At 41.1% G+C, this 26,187-nt stretch overlaps 1 protein-coding gene across 3 annotated transcripts in view; it reads right to left on the bottom strand.

The window, feature by feature from the left end:
- Positions 1–26,187, bottom strand: part of LOC122647159 — a 73,714-nt gene that overhangs the window by 6,680 nt on the left and 40,847 nt on the right. For all 3 annotated transcript variants that reach the window (XM_043840644.1, XM_043840642.1, XM_043840643.1), the window contains exons 7-11: positions 20,899–21,016; positions 18,709–18,819; positions 8,030–8,106; positions 3,047–3,113; positions 1,527–1,592 (exon numbers count right to left, since the gene is read on the bottom strand). In XM_043840644.1, coding sequence (XP_043696579.1) covers positions 1,527–1,592; positions 3,047–3,113; positions 8,030–8,106; positions 18,709–18,819; positions 20,899–21,016 — 439 coding nt within the window. The remainder of the gene's footprint in view (positions 1–1,526; positions 1,593–3,046; positions 3,114–8,029; positions 8,107–18,708; positions 18,820–20,898; positions 21,017–26,187) is intronic.

Here is a 26,187-nt window from a genome sequence, read left to right as displayed (position 1 = left end):
TTCGGCCCCACTTGAAGTTACAAAATTCTTGTCAATAAATTGACAAGTATACCCCCACGATTCTAGGTTTGAGAGACCCAGCAACTCCCAGCCCTATTGGGCTGGCCCAACTTAAAGTTGGTTGGCCCCATGGCCTAGTGGGTTGGTCCACCAGTTGGTGAAGTGAACCAGCTCTTCTCCCATGAGTCCCCTTCTTGTAATTCTGGCCAAACAGCTTGGCTTCTGCATCACTCTGCCAGAGTGAACACCAGCACTGCCACTCGTCATGGTTGTTTTACTCTTAATGTTCAACTTATGCATAGATGTCTCATTTCCTTTCTTTGTTGCAAGATCATCAAGATTTGGATATTGTAAAAGCAATTTCTGACCGAATACTTGGATCATCAGATTCACAGTCTGATCCAATGTGCTGAACATAGCTTTTTATTTTTCACTCTCTAAGAATTTCAATATCTACCCAGTTCTAATATTTTTCAACACTTTTAAGCTTTAACATATTTTCTCATTAACCTGGAATTTTAGAGCCACTTTGTCCTCGTACAAGGTAAACCACCTTAAGGAATAGTAGCATTAGAGTCCCTCATTTTGGAATAGCACAATCAATGAATCTGTTACACAACTAATAATGAATCCATTTGTGCTGGATAAGAGTTGATAAACAGTTTCAGATATCAAATGAAGCAATGATTCATAATGAAACCATTTGTGCTGGCGGGTTTATCCTTACCCCTCTCCCCTTCTCATGTAAGAGCTAAGGTGTATCCCTCACTCCCATGGTAGTAAATGAAGGGTGTCAAAACCAAACCGAAATCGAGCCGTTTAAACCAAAACCAACGGTAAACCTTTTAAAACTGATTAATAGATACATAGTGAGTTAAGTCATTCATGATTAGAATAAACAACTCCAACCTTACAATCATTAAAACATAGAAACAGCTACAACCTTACAATTATTAAAAGAAAACATATAACAATAAACAATTCAATTCAATGTTAAGTTTACATCCATCTAATAGAAAATTAAAAGGGAAAGAAGCCATTTGAATAAAAATTACAATAAACCTAATAAAACCGTTTAATCCGAAACCGTTTAGTAAACGATTCAGGTTTTGTTTTTGAAACTGTTTAGTTGAACAGTTTGGTTTCGGTTTCTACCCCTAAGCATGCTGAAGCAAACCGAACCAAACCGGACCGTTTAACTGAAACCAGACTGTTTAACACCCTGTAAATCTGTACCCTCTTGGGCCACAAGTATAGGTGGTGCAGCCTGCAGCGGTAAGCTAATTAAAAAGGGGGTAATAGCAGAACTATCATAACACTAATGGGATATCAAAAGAAGTTATTTGATGAGCCTAATCGAATGTCAAAGTTGAAAGCAGTCAAGACAACAATCAGAGCGAACGTAACTAGATATGGTTTAAATGGAACACTGAATAATAGAAACCAGTCTCCAAAATAACTCTTGTACAGTTGTACTAAAAAAGGTAAACAATTGAAAATAAATGAAGTGAAGACCAGAAATTTACCTTCTTCAATTCAGCTTCAAGGTCATCTCTTTGCTTCTCAAGTTTTGCAATCTCAACCGCTAATTCCTGGAAAAGGGAGACGAAAAATAAAGGCTTACCTAAAATTTTCAGCTGAGAAATCAATGATTGCCACATAATACATGTTGGATTCTCAGACGGTGATAGTTTATATATCCCTTTTACCACATGCCCCCCTATAATCAATATTCTATAAACAAGTAATCTTGTACATTTTATAATATTTTGAGAAACTATATTGGTTCCCGGATTGCAAGTAATAATTCTTAGATATTCGAGCTAATAAATTTTCAAGAGAATTTATATCTATTATTAGCCATAAGAAAGGCATCTTTTTTGAAGAAATATATCCATCATTCTACACATACATACTGACATACATACATATACTTACGACTAACACATTTATGTCCAGTTAATTTGATTAATACCCTTCATAAAAGCAACGCTATCAAATCCATGAATAAAAGGGCGGACCCAATGCACGAGGCTCCCGCCACTGCGAGATCTGGGGAGGGTCATAATGTATGCAACCTTACCCCCACTTTGCGGAGAGGCAGTTTCCTGAATCCCAACTCGAACCTTCGACCACTAGGTCACTATGGAGCAACCTTACCGTTGCGCCAAGGTCCGTCCACTCAATCCATGAATAAATACTTGACTAAATTACTAAAAGTAGTTGGACAAAATGTCTAATGAAAAAAAACAAAGCCCTCAACTATTTTGGTGACCAGGTGGTGCAGGAGCATCCCTGTGAATTTTCAGTGGGTTTTGTTAAGTGCTAGTCTATGTATTAGGCCCACAGTTTATTTTTTTTCTATTGTTAATTGTTAGCTTAGTTAGTGAGGGGCACTCTTGGTACTTTATTCTTTAATTCGATTATTGTATTGCTTAGTTATTATAAATACAATATGAGGCCCACGGTTTTAGTATTGTTTAAACACAAATCGTGGGCAAGTTCTCTCCACTTCCTTCTCTCTATCAGTGTCTCTTCTTCTTCTTCCCTATTGTTACTGATGATCTTTAATGTATTGATATTGTTTCATGGTATCAGAGCATTAAACATCTGGTGGCATTATAGATTTTCGGTTTTGAGAGTCCTCTTTGGTATTCTCTTTTGTTTGGTCAATAACAACCAATGTTGCATCTATTCTTACTGAAACCCTAGCTGATGATACAATGAAGAACTAGGGTTTCCTACTGCTTGAAGTGTTATCTACATCACCAACTAATGGCCTGCTACAACTAAAAGCTGTGGTACTCTGTTTTTCTAAATATTTTGGCAGTTTTTCATGGTGTAATCTAGGTGGCATCAGCCATCATGGCATAGAGACATGCCCTTGATTTATTTGAGTTTTTTAAAGAACACCACAGCTGACTTCTGTTTCTTAAAATCACTTTCTAAAGGCAAACCTCAACTGGTTTCAACTTTCAAGTAGTCCTGCAACAGTTATCCAACAAGAGCAATTGAGCAAAGAACAAGAAATCTGGAAGTACCATACCTTCTCAAGTTCACTAACTTCATTGGCTTTTGCCACACGAAAGTTAAGAGCCTCTTCTTTCTGGTGCCTGTTTAGAATATGGAGTAAAATCATAAGAAACCTCCAGGTGATGAAAGACCATCCATCGTTTTCAAGGAGAGGATATAGAGGATAGAAAAATTATCTTGATAGTAGTGAGGAATTTTTCAAAATTGCAACCGATCAAATATATAGACAATAAAATTATTCGAAAGTTCAAGAATACATGGCTGCAACATGGCAGATTAGTCTTAGTAACTATAGCGTGAGTTGGAGTAGGAGCACGGAGAGAAGTTTTAACTTTGGAGCAGCAAGTGTACATAGACATACAGATATATAATAAGCTTCAAGGGCATTTATGTCATTACAACAGATTCTGGAAAATACAAAAACTATATGTTAGAAACTAAGAAACCAGAATCAAATGAGAAGGTGAAGAGTAGAAGAGTGACTGCAAGGGGAGGAGCCGTTTGTATTAGTTCGTTTCCTCCCTCAAGTATGTTATTTATAATAAAACCATTACAACCATAAAAGGAAAAGGAAACTAAACCTAGTCCAAAATAGGAAAGTTAACTTAGACTAGGAAACTGACTCGTAACTCCTAACAATAAAAGACATAAAACAATAAAGGAAACCACAATGGACTCAACCACAATAGGGACACTCCCCCTCAAGCTAGAGTATACAGATATCAAAAGAAAGGCTCCAGCTTGGACCTTTAAGAATAGAAAAAAATAAATGCTACACCAGTCTTGAACAGTAGCCCGTAGGGACAAATAATGTAGATAGGGACAAATAATGGAGATGATGTAAGGGATAATGGCAAAGTGTAATTTTCCACAATTTTCCAAAGGTGCTATGGGTAAATAAAAAGGAAGGAATTGCAAAACTATAATTTAATAGAAATTTCCAAAGGTGTTATGGGTAAATACCAAGGGTATGGGATATGAAGGGAATTAGAATTATTGCAAGGGGAATGGCAGAATTGTAAATAACACAAAGTTGAAAAGGGATGGCATTTTGGTAAATATGGTGAACATTATAAGATTCCTTGAAAGAAACAAAAAGGGCCATAGGGTCAAGGAGTAAATAATTTCAAAAGGTAAGGGCAAAGCCGGAATTTGGTTGAAATCCACTTTTAAACACCATCCAAGCCAAAGGGTAAACTTGGGTTGATAAGAGAAAAAGAGAGGGGCATATGAGAAAATATGTGAATTAAAGGAAAAATAAGAAAGTCGTGGAGAAGGGGAAGTCAACAAGAGGAGAAAATCCAGCGGAAATCAAGCATCCAATAGGAAATGGTAGCTCGCGGAAATCTTCTTCAACCCTCGCTGAACTCCAAGAACAAATCGCTATCTTCTTCAACCTTCTCCTTCAACCAATAGGAGACTAACAAATCGATTCCAAGATGCAACAGCAGGAGCAAATCGATTGCAAACAAATCAATCGATAACAGCAGCACTTGGAGAAAACCAATGCAACATATCAATCTTCAACCGTCTTCAATCGATCAACAAACTCCAATGATCAGATCTGAAATAAGTAGGGAAAAAAAACAGATCTGATTTGGAATAAAAGAAAGGCTTCAATCTTCAAGACTTGGGGCAGAACTAAGCTGTGATTTCCAAAGGAAGAAGAGACTTGATCGATCTTCAAAAAAAGGAGAACCAGTGTGCAGAATCTCCAATCTCCCAGATGCTGGACAGAACTGATTCAAAATTCTGGGTAGAATCGATGCAATAACCTCTATAAAATTTGGATCAATCTCCAAGAATAAGCAGGATATAAACCTGTAGAAAAAACTTCACAAATCTGAATAGATTTGAAGTCCAATATATAACCAAAGAACAAACTGATCTCCAGAGTAGCAGATTCGACTCTTCAACAAAGATGGAAGAACTTCGATCTCCACTAGCAGGCAGACTCAATCTCAAAACCAGGGCAGCAGTAGTCTTCATGAAGGCAGCAGTTGTCATTCTCCAACCTTCATTGAAGGAAAAAACAGCAACATAACTGCAGAAAATTTTCCAGATAAATAAATAAACAAGGATAAAACGAGCAGGAAACCCTAGTTCTTCTTTTCTTTCAATGAACTAGGGTTTCTGCTTGAAACGACTCTCAAAACTGCAAATCTTGGAGAGAATCAGTCACTGGTTGCCTAGCTCTGATACCATGTTAGAAACTAAGAAACCAGAATCAAACGAGAAGGTGAAGAGGAGAAGAGTGGCTGCAAGGGGAGGAGCCGTTTGTATTAGTTCGCTTCTTCCCTCAGGTATGTTATTTATAATAAAACCATTACAACCATTAAAGGAACAGGAAACTAAACCTAGTCTAAAATAGAACACTTAACTTAGACTAGGAAACTGACTCGTAACTCCTAACAATAAAAGACATAAAACAATAAAGGAAACTATAATGGACTCAACCACAATAGGGGCACTCCCCCTATCATGGTATACTTCTCAACACTATATAAAAGATAAAAATAATGGCAAAAAGGGAGCCAGATGCCCATCATCTTTGTTTTCTTTCACATTTTAGAAGAGAGTAAGAGTAACAAGTTATTTAAAAAAACAGAAGCATGTACCTCAATTCCACGTTTCCCAAAAGAGATACGAGATGGCATGCTTTCCAAAAGAAATGAAGAAAGGACAAAGCAAAGAGCCTGCCAACACCTCCGACCACAGCAGATCAGGACCGGTGCATAGACACCAAAGTCATCTTGACACCAAGGTGAGCCATTGCGATTCCAGGAGCTTAGGTAAGACCAAGGAATCGAGCACCATTAATATGCACCCTTCTGTACGTTGATTGTAGTTCCTAGTATGTTTTCTAATTTTTTTTTCCCCTTTTTCACTTTTCTTCTTCTTCCCCCCTTTTCCCCTTTTCCCCTTTTCCTGGTCTGGGTGCCTTATTGCCTAGGCGACACCTTGCCAACTATGACAATTCCAAACTTGAATATAACTCACTCAACTTGCATTGACAAAACTAGAACATGGGGTCAGGTTACGTTAGGCTTGGATGCCTTTCTACACCATGTGTAGGTAGATGGAGATGAGAAGGAGAGATCCTTTCAGCAGCCATTACAAGAATATGAAAAGAATACCCTTAACCTTTCCACTTGGGATAGATTTATCTTCACTGTTTGAGTTATTGTGGTGGAAGCTCTACTGCTGGAACATCTTGTTATAGATATATATACTTATTTCTCATCTGTACCTAGAAGTTTCCATGTCCCTCTAGAAATTGCATCTCTTAGATAAATTGCAGATAAAGGCAATAAAAACAGGGGACAAAGGTAACACTGAAGACATGCTATAAGCTTATCTATAGTAAGAAAATTATGCATCTCACATATAATGGTAATTATCTCCACATACAAAGTTAAGCATGATTAACCTAGAACAATTTCGCAACATTTTTCAGTTTCAACAAAGATCAAAATGAAACCAGGAGCGATACCAATACCAAGTTTTGGTCAAAATTTCGTAGTTCTGGCAAAATTTTCAACCATTTTTCTGGTTTTCGTATTGTTTTGGCCGAAATTATACAAACCCTTTGTACAAAATCCATGGTTTCGATCAAAATGGGCCGAATAAGCTAGTTTCAATAGTTTCAAACTTTCGATCCAAAGAGGGAAACTTCCTAGAAAATCTCAGTTTTTGAATTTTTTGCCAAATCACTCCCATATCTTTGTGGAACAATATGTTGGATAGTATTGCAACATCTAAAGCGACGATTTGTTGCATTTGTGGAATTTTTTGCAAGATTCAAAGTTGAAGGTATATCAGTTTTCCCAAAAATGAAGTTTTGCAAAAAATAGGATAAATAAGTAGTGCAACGCCTTCAGTTTTTGATATGTTAGACATTGTAGGCCGATCTAGCTCACAGAGTCAGATTTAATAGAGCTGCTGTTGAGGACTTTGGCTGTTTCTTCTGGCATACTATGACATGGCCAGCATTTGTGATACAGTCGAACGATAACTTTCTTCAGCAGCAACAACAATCTGCTAGTGGTTTTGATCCTACCAGGAACTCGATGTAGTACTAGGCATAGTTATCAAGGCATCGCCTTCGACGCCTTGAGCGCCATGGCGGGCGCCTTGCCACCATGGCAGTGTTGCCTTGCTTTTTTCCCTCTAAAAAACAATGATCGCCTTCCCGCCTTGATAACTATGGTACTAGGAATCTAGGATGGTCAGAGGGGTCCAAACTAACTTGCTTGTATTCTTTACTTTTCAGAAAGGTTGTAATGAACCATGTAAAACATTTGATAATTATGAAATAGTTTCTAATTTTATATTTATCCATTCCTAAAGCATTTTTTAGTAGATTCAGATGAATTATGTGTGTTCCAGTACTAAATTTTGTGTAAAATAGGTTATATTAGAGAACGTACAACGTACACTACCAACCTAGGGTCCGAAGCCAAAATGCCATTTTGGGTGTGTGTGTGTGTTTTTAATTTTTTACAATCTTAGGGTTTCACTATGTTTAGAGCGCCAAAATAGGGTTTCCCATAAGTTGCAGGACCTAATTTGGCCATTTGGATCTCAAAATTATAGTCGAAACCTGCAGCCGAAACTTAACCGGGTTTCAGCTAGGTTTTGACCAAAACTTCAAACCTTACCTAGAAATGAGGCCAATCTAGTCATTTTAATGATCTTAGTGATTAATATGCAAGACACTGGAAGGTATCAATCACATGAGGGGAAACCCAAATCAAAGCTATTAGGACAAATCAAGAATATAATTGGTAACCATAGGAAAAAGTAAAACAAAAACAAATTTTCAGTTACAAATTACATGATAAAGGAAATTTTGTACAAATCAGGAATATGGATGCATCCTACATAATGTGCTTTTTGCTAAATACAGCATTACTCTTTGACTAATACAAGATCATGATTCAATAGAAGAGAGAAGACACACACATTCAACAAAGTGTCAGATACTATTTCAGACCTGTGATCTGAACTGCGCTTTTCATCCTTCAAGATGGAGTTAGCAAGAGATTCTGCTAATATTTTCAATTTATCAACCTGCATATTATTTAAAGAGATCAAATAAGTAAACAAAATTCACAAATCCCTTTGTTGAGATGTTGGGAGCTATAGAGTTATATTCCCACATCGGTTTGTTCAAGTGCTTGGTGCCTTCATATACTTGAGGAGCTATCTCCACTTAAAGCCTCAAGGTTTTGGGTTGATATCAGAGCACAGGTCCCTTTTATCCTCCCTAAGTAGTCTATACACATGTAGAGCCAAGAAGGCCAAAGCTACACATGAGGGGGAGTGTTGAGATGTTGGGAGTTATCGAGTTATAGTCCCACATCGGTTTGTACAGGTCCTCGGTGCCTTCATACACTTGAGGAGCTATCTCCACTTAAAGCCTTAGGTATTGGCTTGGACCCTCCAACACTCTTATAAGAGAACACGGCATTAACAAATGCAGCATGTTGTACAAATAGACCAGCAAAAGATGTCACCATGCAGCTGCAGGAACTCAAGTTTCACCCCCCCCACCCCCACCCCCACCCCCACCCCCAAGATAAGTACTTCTAGATCTGAGTTTTCAACCATAGAAGCATCAAGTAACCATTTAGGCCATAGGAGAATAGGCACAGGAACAATAGAAAAATGGGGCAACCCAATGGGTTAAGATATGTTGCAACCTGTTGTTTAGGCCCCGACCTTTGTTATCTGTGGCTCTATTCTGGTGCTGCTCACAAAAGACATTTCTCCAGAAACCAAAGATTCTTGTGTTTTGCTAAAGTCATGGAAACTCAGGAAGTACTCAAGAATTCTTTTTGACGTTACAAGAAACAGCTCACAGTAAAACACTAGACAACTTGACAGCTAGGCTCAAGGATTTAATCAAGTAATGTAGAAAACAGACAAAAAAAGATGTCAGAGTTCTGAATGTTTTTATGATGCCATCGTTCCCAGTTTAACAAAGGGGTCATAATTTATGCAACAGTAAGTGGCAAGGCATGTGTTCAAGTCTGAGAGCAGTCATTTCATGCAAAATATAGATTAGGAGTGTCTCTAGCCCACCCATGTCAGGACCCCATGAGAGGGGGACTGATACCAGGTTAAAGCCCTTCTATTATTGTTCACTGTTTAACAAGTCCAAAACAAACTTGAGTGGAAGAGAAAGAAGAGGTGAGCGTTCACGATTTGGCAAAAGATATGGCCCTAGACATAGTAGTTGACAAGGCGGCTAGGCGACCCAAGGCGGCTAGGCGACCCAAGGCGCCTACGCAACACCTTGACAACTATGGCCCTACATATAGTGCAATGGTGGAACAGAAGTGTGCAGCCCACCTAAGTAGTTGGGATGGGTGTTTGTCAAGTTAAGATGAGTGAGGTGAGTATTCAAAAAGCCCTTTCGATTTCCATGTCTGTTGAAACCAACAAAAGTCATACAAACACCACCTTAAGACTTTCTACTCCTATTCTCCAGGAATTTTTCCCTCACAATGTCCCACAAAATCCTATCAAGCCCCAACAACATTTGTTGGAGGGTACACCCTTGAGTGGTGGGCAGGACTCAGTGAACCTCAGAGAAATAGTCCAACAACTAATCCAACCTGCTCAGTTCACATTTTGACAAATCTGACTCGCATCACCAACAAGGAATCCCCCCTTACAACCTTAGGTCTGATTTGTTAGAGATAAATCAGTGCTAAAACTTACGAGCGACAAAAGTTTAATGTCCAAATAGTTAACAAAAGAAGAAAAAAAAGTTTAATGCCCAAATAGTTGACAAAATTTGGAAAACTTTTTTGTTATTATTCAGTCTGAAACTTGGAAACAGTTTTTTGTTATTAGGATTCTATCAATGAAAGCTGGAAATTTCTGTCCAACCATGATTTGGTAGCAAATGTTCGACGTACCCCATTCATATCTTTTCTGGTTGTTAGTTTTTTTAGTTAACAAAGGGAAGAACTTAAGGATTTTCTAACTGCATGGAAAACCAAGAAAACACAAGCTGAACTGCTGTTGTATGTATCACACTAGAGAGTAAAATCTATTGGTTTCACTTGCAATCAGAATAGGAGTTGAGAGAAAAGTCACATTAGGATTTTGTTGTCTTTTAGTTTCAATTAGGATATTCTACTGGGCTTAACCCTGTTACGAATAGGAAATTAAGTTAGGTTTATAATGTACCTAGAGCTTAAGCAGCAGGGTATGCACACCTTTAATCAGAAGTTTCTATTATTAAGGGAATATGGTGGTATGGGACTAGAAAGTGGGTGTCCTGCCATGGTTTGGTAGTCAAAACCTAACATTTTTCTTTCTCTCAATCTCATTCAAGTATAAAAATGATTTCAGCTTCTACCATCTCAATTGATCAGGTCAGTTTGTCTGGTTCAGTTCAGTTCTCAAAATTCTTCCATTGCTATTCTATTTTATCGCAATCCACCATAAATACGCCCCAATAGATTGGCCAAATTTTGTTTCTGTTCTAGTCCATTCATTAACCTTTGTTGGTAATTAAGTTAATTCTCCATACTTCTCACTATTGACATCTAAGAGACCTACATTACAGCCCCTTAACCCATTAGGAGCAGCACTGCATCACTGAGGACTTGGGATCATTCTTCATTCAATTGCAGCTCTCATTAACACCTATAGACCGCTCCGTTAAAGTTTGGTAAAACATCCTTTTGATATGATTAGTGATGCAGATAGGGATTGGAGAAATTAGAAATCATTTTATTTTCTTTATTTCAGCCGTTGATAGAAGTAGAGTTGAGTCGAAGTCTGTTCAGTTTGAGTCCCATATAGAGTCGAACTCTATTTTAGTTTCAAGATAGAATTAGGATTAGGAGTTGATTTCCTTTTAAATACTTGGCTGGACCCACAATTAGAGATGGAGAGTTTTGGAATGAAATTTTGTTTAGGTTAACCGATGGTTGCCATGAGCCTTGCGTGCTTTTCTTCTCCCCTATTCTGATATCTTCTTCTCCTTCCATTCTTCCTATCATATTCCCAATCTCAGGTTTTGTGCTAGCAGAATAGTGAGTAACAGAGAGTTTGACGGAACTCCTTCGGCAGAGCTCTGTCTGGTTCAATACCTAGATCCAAGGTGGGGCTTTCATAGGCAATCAGAACCCTGGAGTTTCTTTCCCCCATGCCATCCTTTTTTGTTAGCAAGTGTACCAGTTGCAGGCCTGATTTCAGCTTTACCGCCAGAAGCAGTTTCAGGTGTGTAAATCTGATGCAACGACTGCTGTTTCACCAGATTGTTACTTGGGTTTCATAGGACTGAAGTAGAGTGACCTCCCAAAATCTGGCCCCCATCAGGGTGCTGTGGAGGAAGACCCATCGTATTTGGGTTTTTTTGCCTCCGGATTGCGCTAGAGGTAGAAGATGACTTCTCCAACCCTCCTTTTTCCACGATTCTTTGTTCCTTTTATTTTATTATTTTTAGTTTTCCTTAATACCCCTCTCTTTCTCCCTTATTCCCCTTTGTCCTTAATTTTATTTTATTTCCTAGTTTACCCTTTCCAGTAGCACATTACAAATCTATTGCTTTGTTTGGGAGTTCTGAATAATTACAATTCTGCCATCCAATTATAAACTTCTGTTGATTTACAATTCTACCATTGGGTACCTAAACTTCCACATATTTACAGAATTGCCATCGCATCTTATATTTAAGCTGTTTGATACTTGTGGGGTCCATTAGTGAATCCAATTAGGGTTATTGAACCTCGGTTTCCACATCAATTAGTTTTCAGATCCTAAACTGTCATTTTCTTTTCACTGTTCACTTGAGTCCTGTTTCTTAACACCAACTAGCTGTGGAGAATCCCTTCCCTGCATCAGCAATGGCATTAGCCTAAATATAAGAATGGGTTTATGCATTGATTACTACCTTTATGGCTGGTTTTACAATTGGTTGATTATATTAATCATATTTTTATAAGTTTACAGGATCAGAATTCGAATAGAATGCTTGGATGGTCAAATACTGATCCCAAGCTTTGTATTTATAATGAATAATCACAACTTACATGGACAGAATTGTCCCTCATGACCAATTCTATTATAGAGTCAATACAAATCATAATAAAAGGGAAAAGGACCAGAATACCCCCCACGGTATTCTGTCCCCTACAATCCAACACTCCCCCTCAAGTTGGTGCATATGTGTCACACATGCCCAACTTAACTAAAATAGGATGAAACACTTTGCCACTCAACCCCTTAGTGAAAACATCAGCTAACTGATCAAAAGACTTCACAAAGGGAACACAAATGAGGCCAGCTTCAATGTTCTCCTTGATGAAATGTCGATCAACTTCAACGTGCTTGGTGCGATCATGTTAGACAGGTTATGAGCAATGCTAATGGCAGCCTTATCATCACAATATAGCAGCATGGGAAGATAGACAACAACACCAATGTCTTGCAACAACCGTCTAAGCCATAACAATTCACATATTCCTTGTGCCATGGCACGGAACTCTGCTTTAGCATTGGATCTTGCCACAACATTCTGCTTCTTGCTACGCCATGTGACAAGATTCCCACCTAATGGACTTTCTGTCGGTAGAGCTAGCCCAATCAGGATCAATGTAAGCCTCAACCTTTAGATGACCGTTGGGAGATAAAAGTATTCCTTTTCCTGAAGCAGACTTCAAATATCATAGGATGCAAATAACTGCCTCCATATGAGAGGAATAAGGATCATACATAAACTGGCTTACCAAACTCACTGCAAAGGTATAAGTTTGCCAACCAATCGCTGATAGCGACCTTTGTCAACTGGTTCACCTTCTTTCTCCTTGAGCTTTGCAGTAGCTTCCATAAGAGTGTCTGCAGGATAAAACCCTAATAACCCAGTCTCGGACAACAGATCTAGGATATATTTTCTTTAAGAAAGGAAGATGTCATTTGAAGATCGAGCAACTTCTATTCCCAAAAAATATTTTAGAGTTCCCAGATCCTTTATTTTGAATTCTCGGCCGAGAAAGTGCTTCAATTTGTTGATCTCATCACCATCATTTCCAGTTACCACAATATCGTCCACATAGACTATAAGAATGGTTATCCGATCACTAACTCATTTGACGAACAAGGTATGATCAGTATTGCTTTGCATGTATCCAACACAAATCATTGCCTTGTGGAACTTGTCGAACCAAACTCTAGGTGACTGCTTCAACCCATAAAAAACACGCTTCAATTTACAAACCTTTCCCCTGGTCTGGTCATCAGAAAAGCCTGGTGGAATGTCCATATATACCTCTTCCTCTAGCTCTCCATGGTGGAAGGCATTTTTCACATCTAGTTGTTGAAGATCCCATCCAAGATTAACAGCACAAGATAATAACACTCTTACAGTGTTGAGTTTCGCCACTGGTGCGAAGATCTCCTGATAATCAACCCCATATGTCTGAGTGAAGCCCTTTACAACCAGACGTGCCTTATATCGATCCACAGTCCCATCAACCTTCTATTTGACTACAAACACCCATTACATCCCACTGGTTTTTTCCCCGGAGGAAGAGCCACAAGATCCCAAGTATTATTATTATTTTTTTTCAATGCTCTCATTTCTTCCAACATTGTTGCCTTCCACTTTCTATTTGTATAAGCTTCATGCCAATTTTTAGGAATGGAAACAGAAGAAAGAGAGGACACAAATGCACGAAAGGAAGGAGAAAGAGAACTATAAGAAACAAAACGAAAAATGGGATGCTGAGTGCAAGTCCTAATACCTTTATGATGAGCAATAGGTAGGTCGGAAGGAGAGATCTTGCCAGGAGAAATCGGGTCTGGATCCCAAAGTCAACAATTGGATGGGTACTAGTGCTAATGGATTGAAGCTGCCCTTTTCTAGAACATCCTCTTTGAAAGGTTAAAATGTTAAGAGTCGTCAATCCTCTCCTGAAATTCACCAATGGTTCTCTGGACTGGAGTCAGCTCCCCCTGAGTAGGAACTTCACCATCACCATTGTCCATAGTCTCCCCCTGTATAGGATTCTCTTTGGCTAAAGGAGCAAGAGCCAAAAGAGTAGGGGCAGCAGTAGGGACAGCAGCCAAAGGAGGAGAAATCTCAAGAGTAGGCTCAAGCGAAGGAAACACATCTTCACTAGAACTCTCCCCCTGAAGAGGTGGTGAAGAATAATAAGAAAGGCCTTCATGAAAAACAACATCCATACTGACCAAACTACGACGGGAAGGGGGATGGTAACACTTATAACCCTTCTGGGTTGGAGAATAACCCAAAAAAATACACCGTAACCCATATGGTTCAAGTTTGCCTGGGGACTTTGTATCCCTAGCATAACATACACAGCCAAACACTTTCGGTGAAACCACAAAGGAGGAATTTTCAAGTAAAACCTCAGCCGGACTACGGGAGTCAAGAACCCTAGTAGGCAACCGGTTAATGAGATAGGCGGCTGCAGTAAGAACAACATCTCCCCAATATTGGGAGGGAACATGTCGAGCAAACATCAATGCCCGACCACCTCTAGTAAGTGACGGTTCTTCCTTTCAGCCACACCATTTTGGGCTGGGGTATCAACACAACTAGTCTGGTGAATAATACCATGATCAGCAAGATATTTTTGGAAGTGACCTTCCTTATACTCTGTTCCATTGTTACTTCTCAAAACTTTGAGTGGCCTGGAATTGAGTTTGAATCATCTTATGGAAATGCTGAAAACATAAAAAAACCTGATTTTTTGTGTGCATAAGGTATACCCATGTGTTTCTAGAGTGACAGTCAATAAATGACACAAACCAACGATGTCTAGAAATAGTAGTCTTACGACTAGGACCCCAAACATCAGAATAAACCACATGGGAAAAAGAACTTCTTTTATTTGAACAACAATAAGTTGAATGTGTCTGTTTGGCCAGAACACAAGCCTCACAAAAAAATTTATCTTTATTACAACCCTTGACTAAAACAGGAAACAAATGAGATAAAGTTCCTAATGGGGGTGACCTAATCTAGAGTGCCATTGGTAAAGTTCAGAAGAGACCAATGAGTTTTGGTGAAGTGGAGAAGTTAAGGTTGGTGGAGAAGGACGACCATCATCAAGTAGGTACAATCCACCTTGCACTTTACCACATCCAATCATCTTCCCTGTCATCAGATCCTGAAAAACACAGTCAGAAGGCAAAAAGGTTACTTTGCAATTAAGATCACAAGTAAGACTACTAATGGATAGAAGGTTAGTAGTAAAATTACGAATGTGTAAAACCGAAGACAAGGTAAGAGAAGAGGTGCAATTAATGGACCCTTTTCCAGGGATGGAAGAAAGGAAACCATCAGCTACCTTGACTTTGTCTTTACCAGAAGTGGGAGAATAACGATGAAAAAGACTAGAAGAACCAGTCATGTGGTCTATAGCACCAAAATCTATGATCCAAGGATGGGATGCTACCGAATCACAGTGACCACCAAATGGAATACCTGACCGAGCAAAATATGAACCTGAAGGAGAAGAGGAATTGGCAGTAGCTGATGTAGCAGAAGTGGTAGCAGCAGAAATCTTGAGCACACGTAGGAATGCCTGTAGATCATCCTGGGTAGACCAATGTCAATAGCAACGGCTGTGGTAACAGCCTCAGTGTGATGAGCCTTGTTCTTTGTTTTTTTCTTGGCAGCCCGTTTTGCTTCAAAGTTTGCTGGTTTTCCATGAAGCTTCCAACATTTCTCTTTGGTGTGGTAGGGCTTGTTACAGTGCTCACAAGAGACAATGCCTTTAGGGGAATCACCAAGAGAAAGATTTCCAACTAGGTACAGGAGTAGCCAGGGCAGCAGTCTGTAGGACTGATCTGTCCGTAATAGGAGGGTGCAACATAGCAACCCTACGGTTCTCTTCAGAGGAGACCAAAGCATAGGACTATTCAAGTGTGGGAAAAGGGGAATGGCCCAACACTTGGACACGAATCTAGTCATACTTCACATTCAATCCAGCCAAAAAATCATAAGCCCTTATCTTGTCCACATGCTTCTTATATGCAGCAATTTCGACAACTATAGTGGGGTGGAAATTAGAAAAATAGTCCAATTGTTGCCAGAGACTGCGCAAGGTAACATAATATTTGGAGACAAATAATTCTCCCTGAATAGTGTGAAGGACCTTTTTCCGGAGTTCATAAACCTAAGCATCATTACCAAGCTGTCCATATATTTCCTTGCAGGCAGCCCATATTTGAGAGGCTGTATCAAGGAGCAGAAAACCATCGACAAGGTCTGGCAGCATGGAACCAATCAGATAAGACACAAGTACATCATTATTGGAGAGCCACCTGTCTTAAAGAGGGCCAAGAGTAGTCGGCATAATAGTGGTGCCATTAATATGGCCAATAAGGCCACGGCCAGCAATGGCAAAGGATGCAAATCGAGACCATAGCAGGTATTGGAGCCATCCAATTTAATAGGATTAGGTGGAAAAGTATGATACTCAGTCTTACCATGTCCATCCATACTCGAAGTACCAGTAGAAATATCAAAGTCACCCATAAATGTGGCAGAGACAAACCCAAATCACAGAGCAAGGCTGATATGATGAGATACCCAGTAAATACTCCAAGATAATGTCCAGAATTAGGAGGGGAGACTCTCTGAAAGATAAGAATATGTCTCCAAAAATCAGCAGCAACAAACAGGTCAATCCCTTGGATCGATTTTTTCAGGGTTTTGAGAAAACCCTGATTTTGGTGAGATCAATGTAGGGGAGAAGGCTGTCAAAAAATCACTGGATCAAGCTGAAATTTGGATCGAGTGAGCTTGTATGATTGCTGAATCACTCTTCCAAAAATCAGCACCAACAGAAAGCAGTACCTCCAAGATCGATATTTGCAGGGTTTTGAGAAAACCTGAGATGAGAAAAAAAAATCGATCTAGGGGGAGGTCTTCAGAATGGCTGGAGACAAAGGGTTGGCTAATAAACTGCTGCAGGTCTTGATCTTCAATAAGGTGGAGAGATTCCTTGTAATAGAGATTGAATCAATCCAAAAAACTTGAAGTCTTCAAATTTCGTAGGCAGAGTGCAAGCCCCTATCGATCAGAATTGTTGTAGCATGGAATGAGGTGATGGAGGGCAGCAACTGGATCTATGGATCACCTCATCAGTGCTGCCCTATGTAAGAATAAAGAACAAAAGAGAAAAAAGAAGAGGAAAGTGAGATCAAGAAAGAGAGAAAAGAAAGATGAGATCGAGAATGGAGTGGAGAACCCTAATTCGAAACCTGCTCTGATGCCATGTTAACAGGATCAGAATTAGAGTAGAATGCTTGGATGATCAAATACTGATCCCAAGCTTTGTATTTATAATGAATAATCACAACTTACATGGACAGAATTGTCCCTCAAAACCGACTCTATTATAGAGTCAATACAAATCATAATAAAAGGGAAAAGGACCAGAATACCCCCCCCCCACGGTATTCTGTCCCATATAATCCAACATTATCATATATATATATATTTTATTTGTTGATATATACCAACATGTATATGCTACTATTTACATATCTGTATGATTTGCTGCCATTTCCGTTGATTGTAGCTTGCTAACAGCTTAGTAGTTGGCTGTCTACCCTGTCCATAGTAACAATGGATCAGATTTCAGAAAATAAAGTATCTTTTTTATATAGAATTGCTGGATTCAGAAAGGGAGTTTCAAACGACATGTATTCACAGAGATAGAAGGTTCGGCAGCTTCAGCCATGACCGGCAAGGTTCCAGTAGGAACATCACCCAGGAAATGGGTATGAAATTCTCAAGCACACATACACCAGACACATTATAATAAAGCCTCAAAACTAAGGGCCTGTTGATACCTGGAGAAGAACACTGTATTACATTGACAAAATAGAGAAAAATGTAACACACTTGGAAGCTTTGTTACCTGGGAACTCCAAAAAGGAGCCAGATATGCATCCAACTCTTCACATTAAAAGTAAACAATGTCAGACCCTAGTCATTCTCTGAAACCAGGTAACATAGTTGGAGTTATTAGTTTTCATTGCCAATTGTCACATGACATTCTTATGCTGCAACGCGATCAGAGCAATGTAGCAATGAACATGATTTCAGGCATGGCTCACAGATGATTTTATTTTTATAATAAATATATAAAGTTCCAGTTACCACTTTTCCTTGCGGTGGTAATGGTAGGCTTGGTAGCTACACACAATGTACTAAATTAGGTACTATGCAAAAACTTAATTTGCCGGAAATTTTTGAATTTCAGGGGAAACCCAAGATCAGATTTAAATTCTCATTTAAGATTCACAGGCATAGAAACTACCGTCATTTGCAATAGCTAATTAGAGGCGCCAAAAAAAAGCACACTGAAAGCATGGATAGGTGGTCAATCACACCACAAGAACAATAATCACCCTCGGTTGCACTCAAATTACAGATACTATAACTGGCATTTGTACTAGAAGACCACTAGATCATCTTATAGTCTACAACAGATTTAAACCAAGCATCTGCTGTATGTTTTGACAAGGGCATATCACATGGATGACCTGAGCACAATTTCAAATGTCAACACCAAAAATAAGAAGATTGACAATAGGACACCAACAACATGAAGAGTCGCATGAACAATTGGAAAAAATAAACAAATATATAGTAAGAAGCAGAAAGCATGCCTTCTGAGCATGGATCTCAGGTGAGTCCCCATTGTTCAGTGATTTTTTCTTCAGCAAGAGTGCTTCCAATCGAGAACAAAGTCGAACTTCAGCAAGTGCTTCTTTTAGAGCCTGTGAGTTCAAGCACAACCCACAGTAAACTTGGGGAATGGGAAAGACATTAGAAAACATGGAAAACATACTTATGCAAACTTATTAGCACATGGAACCTAGATGAAAAGTCCTCCATGTTAATTCAAAGGCTATTGTTTGCTAATTAATTGTCAAGGGATGGTCTATCAAGACATTTATTGGCAGTAAGAAACTCAATGATGCTTTTGATGTCAGTATTCACAAGCAACCCTGTGATGCAGTATTTGGGCCCCAGCAGCAGTGCCAAGAGAAGAAGAATCTGGGACTTCAGGAATTTCAGAATTCCTAGTTTCTCTAGGAATCCTATTCCTACTCTACTATAAAGAGTTCTGTTTGAGTTCTATTTTTAGTTTCTTTTCCTATTTTGATTAGGTTTATGTGTCCTAGTTCAGGCTGGATTAGGGATCTATAAGTCCAGTCCTGTTATGAGTTGATTTTCTTTCATAATATCAAGTCCTAGTTGATTAAGGACTTCCAAACACAATTGGAGGTTCTTGAGTCAGTTTAGGAGTTGTTTTAAGACTTTTATTGGTCAATTAAGTAGCCAGTTTGATAACTAGTAGGTTTAGACTGTTTCTAGTCATGTTATGAGTCATATTTGAAGAGTCTAAATTTACTTTGGTACCCAGCCATCAAGGCATACGAATTTTATGATGAATAAATCTGGGCCATGCTCCTGTGTTCAGTGTGAGTCAGAATAGTGTTGGTGAGATGCTAAGGTAGGATTAGTGGGATTACAATTTAGTTCCAAATTAGATGCTTGGTCCATATCCTTCTACTTCTTCCATTTTTCTTCACATCAAATCAGTTCAATATTTTGGTTTTCTATTTTCTTCTTGTGCATACCCTACTTGCTGGGATTTCAATTTCTGCATTGTTTCCGTCTGCAATTCCAAATCCGATTTCATATTTGACAAGTGTATGGTATTGTGAACACACCCACGGTTTCAATTTTTTATTTTGGTGTTGATTTCTTAGAGTCGTACTTAAAGTGGGATTCTTTTAAAGTCCTATTGCCAATAGGATTTGTTAGCATTATTATGGAGTTATTTTTTCCTTTTTAGTTCAAGCTGGTTTTTCTTTCTTCTCTTATTTGTATAATCCAGCTTGAGGGGGAGTGTTGGAATATGTAATCCAGAATACCGTGGGGGTATTCTGGTCTTTTGGGTGTTTTATTTATTCTTTATTTATGTATTTATGAGCAAGGGTAGAAATGTAATTAGGGATGTGACCCTCGTGTTTTTCCCTTGTTATCTCTTTTATTATTATAAATAGAGAGCTTGACTGATAGATCATTCAAGCCATTCTCCCATTCTCGGTTCAAGTCAACAGGATTACTCCATAACTCCAAATCTGACCACCTGATTTCAATCACATTTTGAGGAGTTATTCTAGACCATTAAAGTGACATCCGACCAGAAATTTATTCCCATTTGAGTTGTTGACTAGTACTTATTGAATTTCTTCTATTCACTGCGATTCTGGTTTTCAAACGAGTTTCTGAACCTAATCCCCAAGGCTTCTAGAAATCCGTCACCCTGGCCATGATCTTTTTTCTTTTCTCGTTTCATAAAAGCTAACTTATCATGTTTGATAGGATTCATTACCCAAAAAAAAGAGCATCCCAGTGCACGACGCTCCTGCAACTGCAGGGTCTGGAAGGGAATGTAAGCAGCCTTACCTCCTGCATCGTAGGAGAGGCTGTTTCCAAGTTTTGAACCCAATGCCAACAGGTTGCAATAGCGCAACTTAATCATTGCGCCACGGCTCGCCCACTGAATTCATTCACTATTGAAACATAATAGTTATGCAGCAGATGGCATAGATATTATTTATCAGAAATGTCAAGTACAAGATGAAGAAGCACTTACTACCAAATGTAATTGTGATAACGTAGAAGACATAGCATCTCCCAAACAAATAACAAGCATTTTACATTCAACCCCATAATTAAAACTATGTTGGAGCAACAAAGAGTGACCAGAACCATAAACTTGTTCAATCACTGTCTATGGAATCTTACAACAACAAAATACGATAACACTAAAATCAACTCACCCCTAACATAGCAATGGTTGTTCTCTCAGGTGTCTCTGCATGGCCTTCAGTTGAGGACACCTGAGATTCTCTCATTCCATTAACTTTTTGCTGCAGACTCGAAGTTTCAGTATCTATCCTGCGACCACAACAAAGTGGAGCACAACAACAAAGAGGCAAACAAACACACTGATCAAAAAGAAACACAGGAAATATGAGCAAGAGAGAAACCATACTAATATCTGCAATTAACTTCTTTTTTTAACAAAAAAAAAAAAGGCATCTAAAAGGAAATTTGTATGCCCAAAATTAGAAAAATAGTGGAAGCATGTACCTAATAAGCAATAAGATCATCATCACAAGTTCAAATTAGACCCGATTGTTTTTCAAGGATGAGCTCCCTCCACCTCCCTACTCCGGCCATCTCCCCCTCCCCCACCACCTCCACCAACACCACCAACTCCAGACCTCCTATCACTTCTACAGCCAACACCTCCACCATGACCACCTCCAGCACCCAAACAACCACCATCCCCACGCCCCCTGCCACCTTCGAAACCATCCCCTTCCCTGGACCAATTTCATGGTCGTCCCTGCTATCTCATCCTTCCTCTTCCTCTAGTTCTGATCTCTCCCTCCATTATGTTAAACCATCTTTTGAAGATGGTGTTTCATTCGCCCTATGCCCCAGCAATCTCCTCTCTCCAGAAATTTCTAAATGGCAGTCACGCCTAGTAGGTCACTTCCTTGGTTCGAGACCATCGTTCAACACTGTCAAAGCATCCCTCACTAAGCAATGGAGAGCTCAAGGTTCTGTAGATATCTTCCTGCTCGACAGTGGTGTCTTCGTCTTCAAGTTCTTTTCTGATGAAACCAAGGCCAGAGCTCTAGACGGTGCTCCTTGGCTTGTTGGCCCCATACCAATCTTCCTTCGCCAGTGGGATCCCTACATCCAGCCCCACAAGGTCGACTTCAGCTCCATTCCCTTGTGGATTGCCCTGCCAGGTCTTCCCTTCCATTATTGGAGTAAAGAATGCTTAAGCAGAATTGGTTCGGTCTTGGGATACTCTCTTTTTTCAGACACTCGTACTCTCAAAATGGACCGATTATCTTTCGTAAAGAATTTGCATCGATGTCCCAGCAAATCGCCCTCCGCCTTCCTCCATCACCATCGTCGAAGAAAATGGGTTTAGCTACGAACAACCTGTCAAGTTCGATTGGATCCCCCCCCCACTGCTTACACTGCAAAGTTTTTGGGCATCACTCTCGTGACTGCTCCGGCAAAGCTCCTGTAGTCGTCCATGATGAGGGCCTGTCTTCTCTTGTCCAAGTTGCCGTCGCTGCCCCTGAAGATGTTCCAACTTCTCCAGTTCAAGCTGCCAATGTCTCAAGCATTTCGTCTCCTCCAAACGAACACATTGGTCCTTCGGCTCCTGTCCCCACCTCTTCTAGTCGTCAACCTGTCGCCGCTGGCCACCCTGCTCCTCCTCTGCCCTCAAGCCTTTCCAGGTCTCCCAGCAGAGGAAGGGTAAAAGTGTGCCACCGCCATCGACGACTTCGCCACGTCCACCATGTCTCTGCTTCTCCGTCACGCAGGGAAGCCCCCTCGGTTCCTGTGCTTGTGGCTCCACTGACTTCCTCCGGCGCTCCTCTGTCGCCTGCAACCAACTCAGTATCCTCGATCCTTGGCCCCCTAAGGCTGGCTTCTCCGGTTGCTTCGATCGAGGATGCTCCCATTGGTTCGTCTACGATTGTTGCGACAAATTCAACTTCAGCTTTTGCCCTGAGCTCGCTGCAAAACTGTTCGCACAGTGCTGGTTTCACCAATTTGGCAACGGAATTCCTTGACAGTCCCTCTGCAATTCTGGATGCGTCGAAGATTAGAGCCCTGCAATTGCTACCTTCCTCTGTCGCACGTCAGACCAGAAATCTGACCCCCAGGAGCTCCTATCTCGCTGGGTGTCTTACTCCTTTGCGTTGCGAGGTAGTACGAATGACCTTTTTTCCACCTTTTCTCTTGCTTCCCCCATTTTTTCACTTTCTAGATCCATCCTACCCCCATTCTACCAAACCCCCTGGTCTCACCTCCAACCTTGTTCCCACTTTACCCTTGCTTTCTTTAAACCAACACCACCACAGGCCCAACCCGGCCCACCATCCAACCAAACCATCTGCTTTAAACCAGATTCCATCCTTTTTTAACTATAATCTCCCGATTCTACCCCCTCCAGCCCACTTAAACCCCAACCTTACCACTAATCATGACCTTTCCACCTCCACCCTTCATTCCCGACCCATTTCCCCCACAACCCGACCCGCTTCCCAGCCCACCTCACCCACAATTCACGTTCCTTCCACCTCCACCCTTCATTCTCGACCCATTTCCCCCACAACCCGACCCACTACCAGGCCCACCGCACCCAATCTCACTTCCACCCCCCTTACTGACTCTGCTCACCACCACGCCAGCCTAGCCTTAACCGTATATCATTCCACCAACCCCCCTACCACTCCCCTTTGCTCTAACTCCTTTTACACCCTTTCCTTGTCCGTTGAGTGCCCCCTCCCCCCTCCCCCTCCCCCTCCCCCTCCCCCTTGACTTCCATTTGTGGAACCGATTGTTCCCTGGCTGCTTCTGTTATTGCCCGCCATCGCCCCACCCTAGCTTACTTCCGTAGGAGGTACAAAAGTGTTCCCCCTAGGACGTCGATGCCCTACTCCCTCTAGTTTCCCATGTCTGCCGGCTTTTTTTGGAATGTCCGGGGCCTAAACTCCCTGGCCAAGCACCATGACATTAGAGCCCTCATTAAATCTTCTCTTCCTCCTTCTGCGCCCTCCTAGAAACTCATGTCCTGCAAGAGAATGCCTCTCACATTGCGGCATCTATTGCCCCTTCTTGGTCTTTCATCTCCAATTACAACCATTCTCCAAATGGCCAGATTTGGATCCTGTGGGACCCCTCCAAAATTAACATCTCCATCTCTCACTCCTCCCCCCAGCTTATTCACTTACTAGTTACTTCTCTCTCTCCCTAATTCCTCCATCTCCTTCTTTATCACGATTGCCTATGCCTTCAATAGGGTTGTTGACCGCACCTCCCTTTGGGACGACTTGGCTCTCATTAAAGCTGGGATTGGTCCTCTCCCTTGGGGGGTGGGAGGAGATTTCAATGCTGTCAGATTCCAATCTAAGAAAATTAGAGGTCGCCCCATTGACTTCCAGTCTGTCAAGGCATTTAATGACTGCATTGAGGATATTGGAATTGATGATCTTCAATGGTCAGGTTCAATCCTTACCTGGCACAATCGGAGGGGAGGCATCGACAGAATTGCTTGCAAGCTGGATCGCTTCCTCACCAATGAAGCCTGGCTCACCACCTTCCCTCACTCCCATGCCAATTTTCTCCTCCAAGGTCTCTCCGACCATAGTCCTTGTCATCTCCTCATCCAGCAATATTCCTCCTTTGGCCCCAAACCCTTTAAGTTCTTCGACATGTGGTCATCCCATCATCTCTATCTCCCTACCATCCTTAAAGCTTGGAGCTCCCCCGTCCATTGCCCCTCCCTTCCTCTTGTGGCCTTCGCCAAGAAGCTCCGGCTCACCAAATCTGGCCTCAAAATCTGCAGCTCTGCCACCTTTGGCAATCTCCCCTCCTGGGTCTCTTCCTGCCGTTCCGACCTTGCCTCCGTGCAATCTCGTCTACAGCTGGATCCGCTTAGCCTTCTGCTGGCTGAGGAGGAGAGAAAGCTTTCTGATGAGCTCTCTTCCCTTTCCTCCTTGGAAGAAAGCTTTCTCCGCCAGAAATCCCGTACCAAATGGCTAGAGCTTGGTGACTCCAACTCAGCTTTCTTCCACCGTTCGCTGAAAGCCAGGTTGAGCTACAACTCCAAATCCCTGCTCATTGCTCGAGATGGATCCCCTCTTTCCTCTGTCCTTGATATCAATACTGAGGCCGCTTCCTTTTTCACCTCTCTCTTCAACCCCCACCTCCCCCCTTCCTCTCCCCTCCCTCCCGGCCTCATTAACAAATTTGTCCCTTCCTCCTTGGCTAACTCTCTTCTTGCCATCCCTTCTGATGATGAGATCACTAAGGCTATCATGTCCCATAAATCTAATAAGGCCCCCGGCCCCGATGGCTTCAGCATGGGATTTTTTCTTAGCTGTTGGGACCATCTCAAGGATGATCTCATCAAAGTCATCTGCAGTTTTTTCTTCAACCCCAGCCAGCTTGCCCAGGTCAACCAAACCTTTCTCTGCCTCATCCCTAAACAAGATGGAGCTTCCTCTCTTTCTGACTTTAGACGTATTTCTCTCTGCAATCTCCTCTACAAGTTCATTGCCAAAATCCTGGCAAATAGAATCAAGCTTGTCATCCCTTCCTTGGTTAGTCCCAACCAATCTGCTTTCATTGTTGGCAGAAGCATTGCAGATAACATTATCCTTTGCTCTGAGATTGTGCGTGGCTTTGACCGAAAATCCCACTCTCCCGCAGCCCTAATGAAGATTGACCTTCACAAAGCTTTTGATTCCCTCATATGGGACTTCATCTGTGATGTGCTCTCCCAGATGGGTTTTCCCCCCGCTTTCATTCGTTGGATCCATGCCTGCATATCCACCCCCTCTTTCTCAGTTATTGTGAATGGCTCCCCCACCGGCTTTTTCCAATCCAAAGTTGGAATTCGCCAGGGATGCCCTCTCTCTCCCTTTCTCTTCTCTCTGGCCCTGGAAGTCCTTTCGAAAAGCATCCAAGCCAAAACCGATCTTCACCTTATCTCCACGATTCCCAAATGCAAGCATCTTAACCTCACCCATCTAGCCTTTGTAGACGATCTTATGATCTTCTCCAAAGCTTCCCCCTCTTCCCTCTGCGATCATGTCTTCCCTTAACCTCTTCGAGAGTCTCTCTGGCCTCCGCATTAACCTCTTTAAATCCAAACTCCTCCTCTCTGGTGTCTCGACCCTCGATAGAGACTACCTCCTCTTTCTCACAGGCTTTTCTCTTGGCTCCCTTCCAGTGAAATACCTGGGTCTTCCCCTTATCCCTGGTAGGCTCTCTAGTCATCATTGCACCCCCATACTTGACAATATGCGCAAGTGTCTCCAACTCTGGAAGGGTAGACTTCTATCCTATGCTGGTAGGCTTGATTGCATTAAATCGGTGCTCCAATCTTCTTACATCTATTGGTGCGGCATCTTTGCCCTTCCTAAAGCCACCATCAAAGCTATAGAAGCCCCTTTTTGTGCTTTCCTCTGGAAAGGGAAAGAATCCTCCAAATTCCTCTACCCTCTCAACTGGAAATCCATCTGCCT

This window comes from Telopea speciosissima, chromosome 1 (assembly GCF_018873765.1).
Source record: "Telopea speciosissima isolate NSW1024214 ecotype Mountain lineage chromosome 1, Tspe_v1, whole genome shotgun sequence".
In the NCBI taxonomy this organism is placed as follows: domain Eukaryota; kingdom Viridiplantae; phylum Streptophyta; class Magnoliopsida; order Proteales; family Proteaceae; genus Telopea; species Telopea speciosissima.
This window is presented reverse-complemented; position numbering and strand designations above follow the sequence as displayed.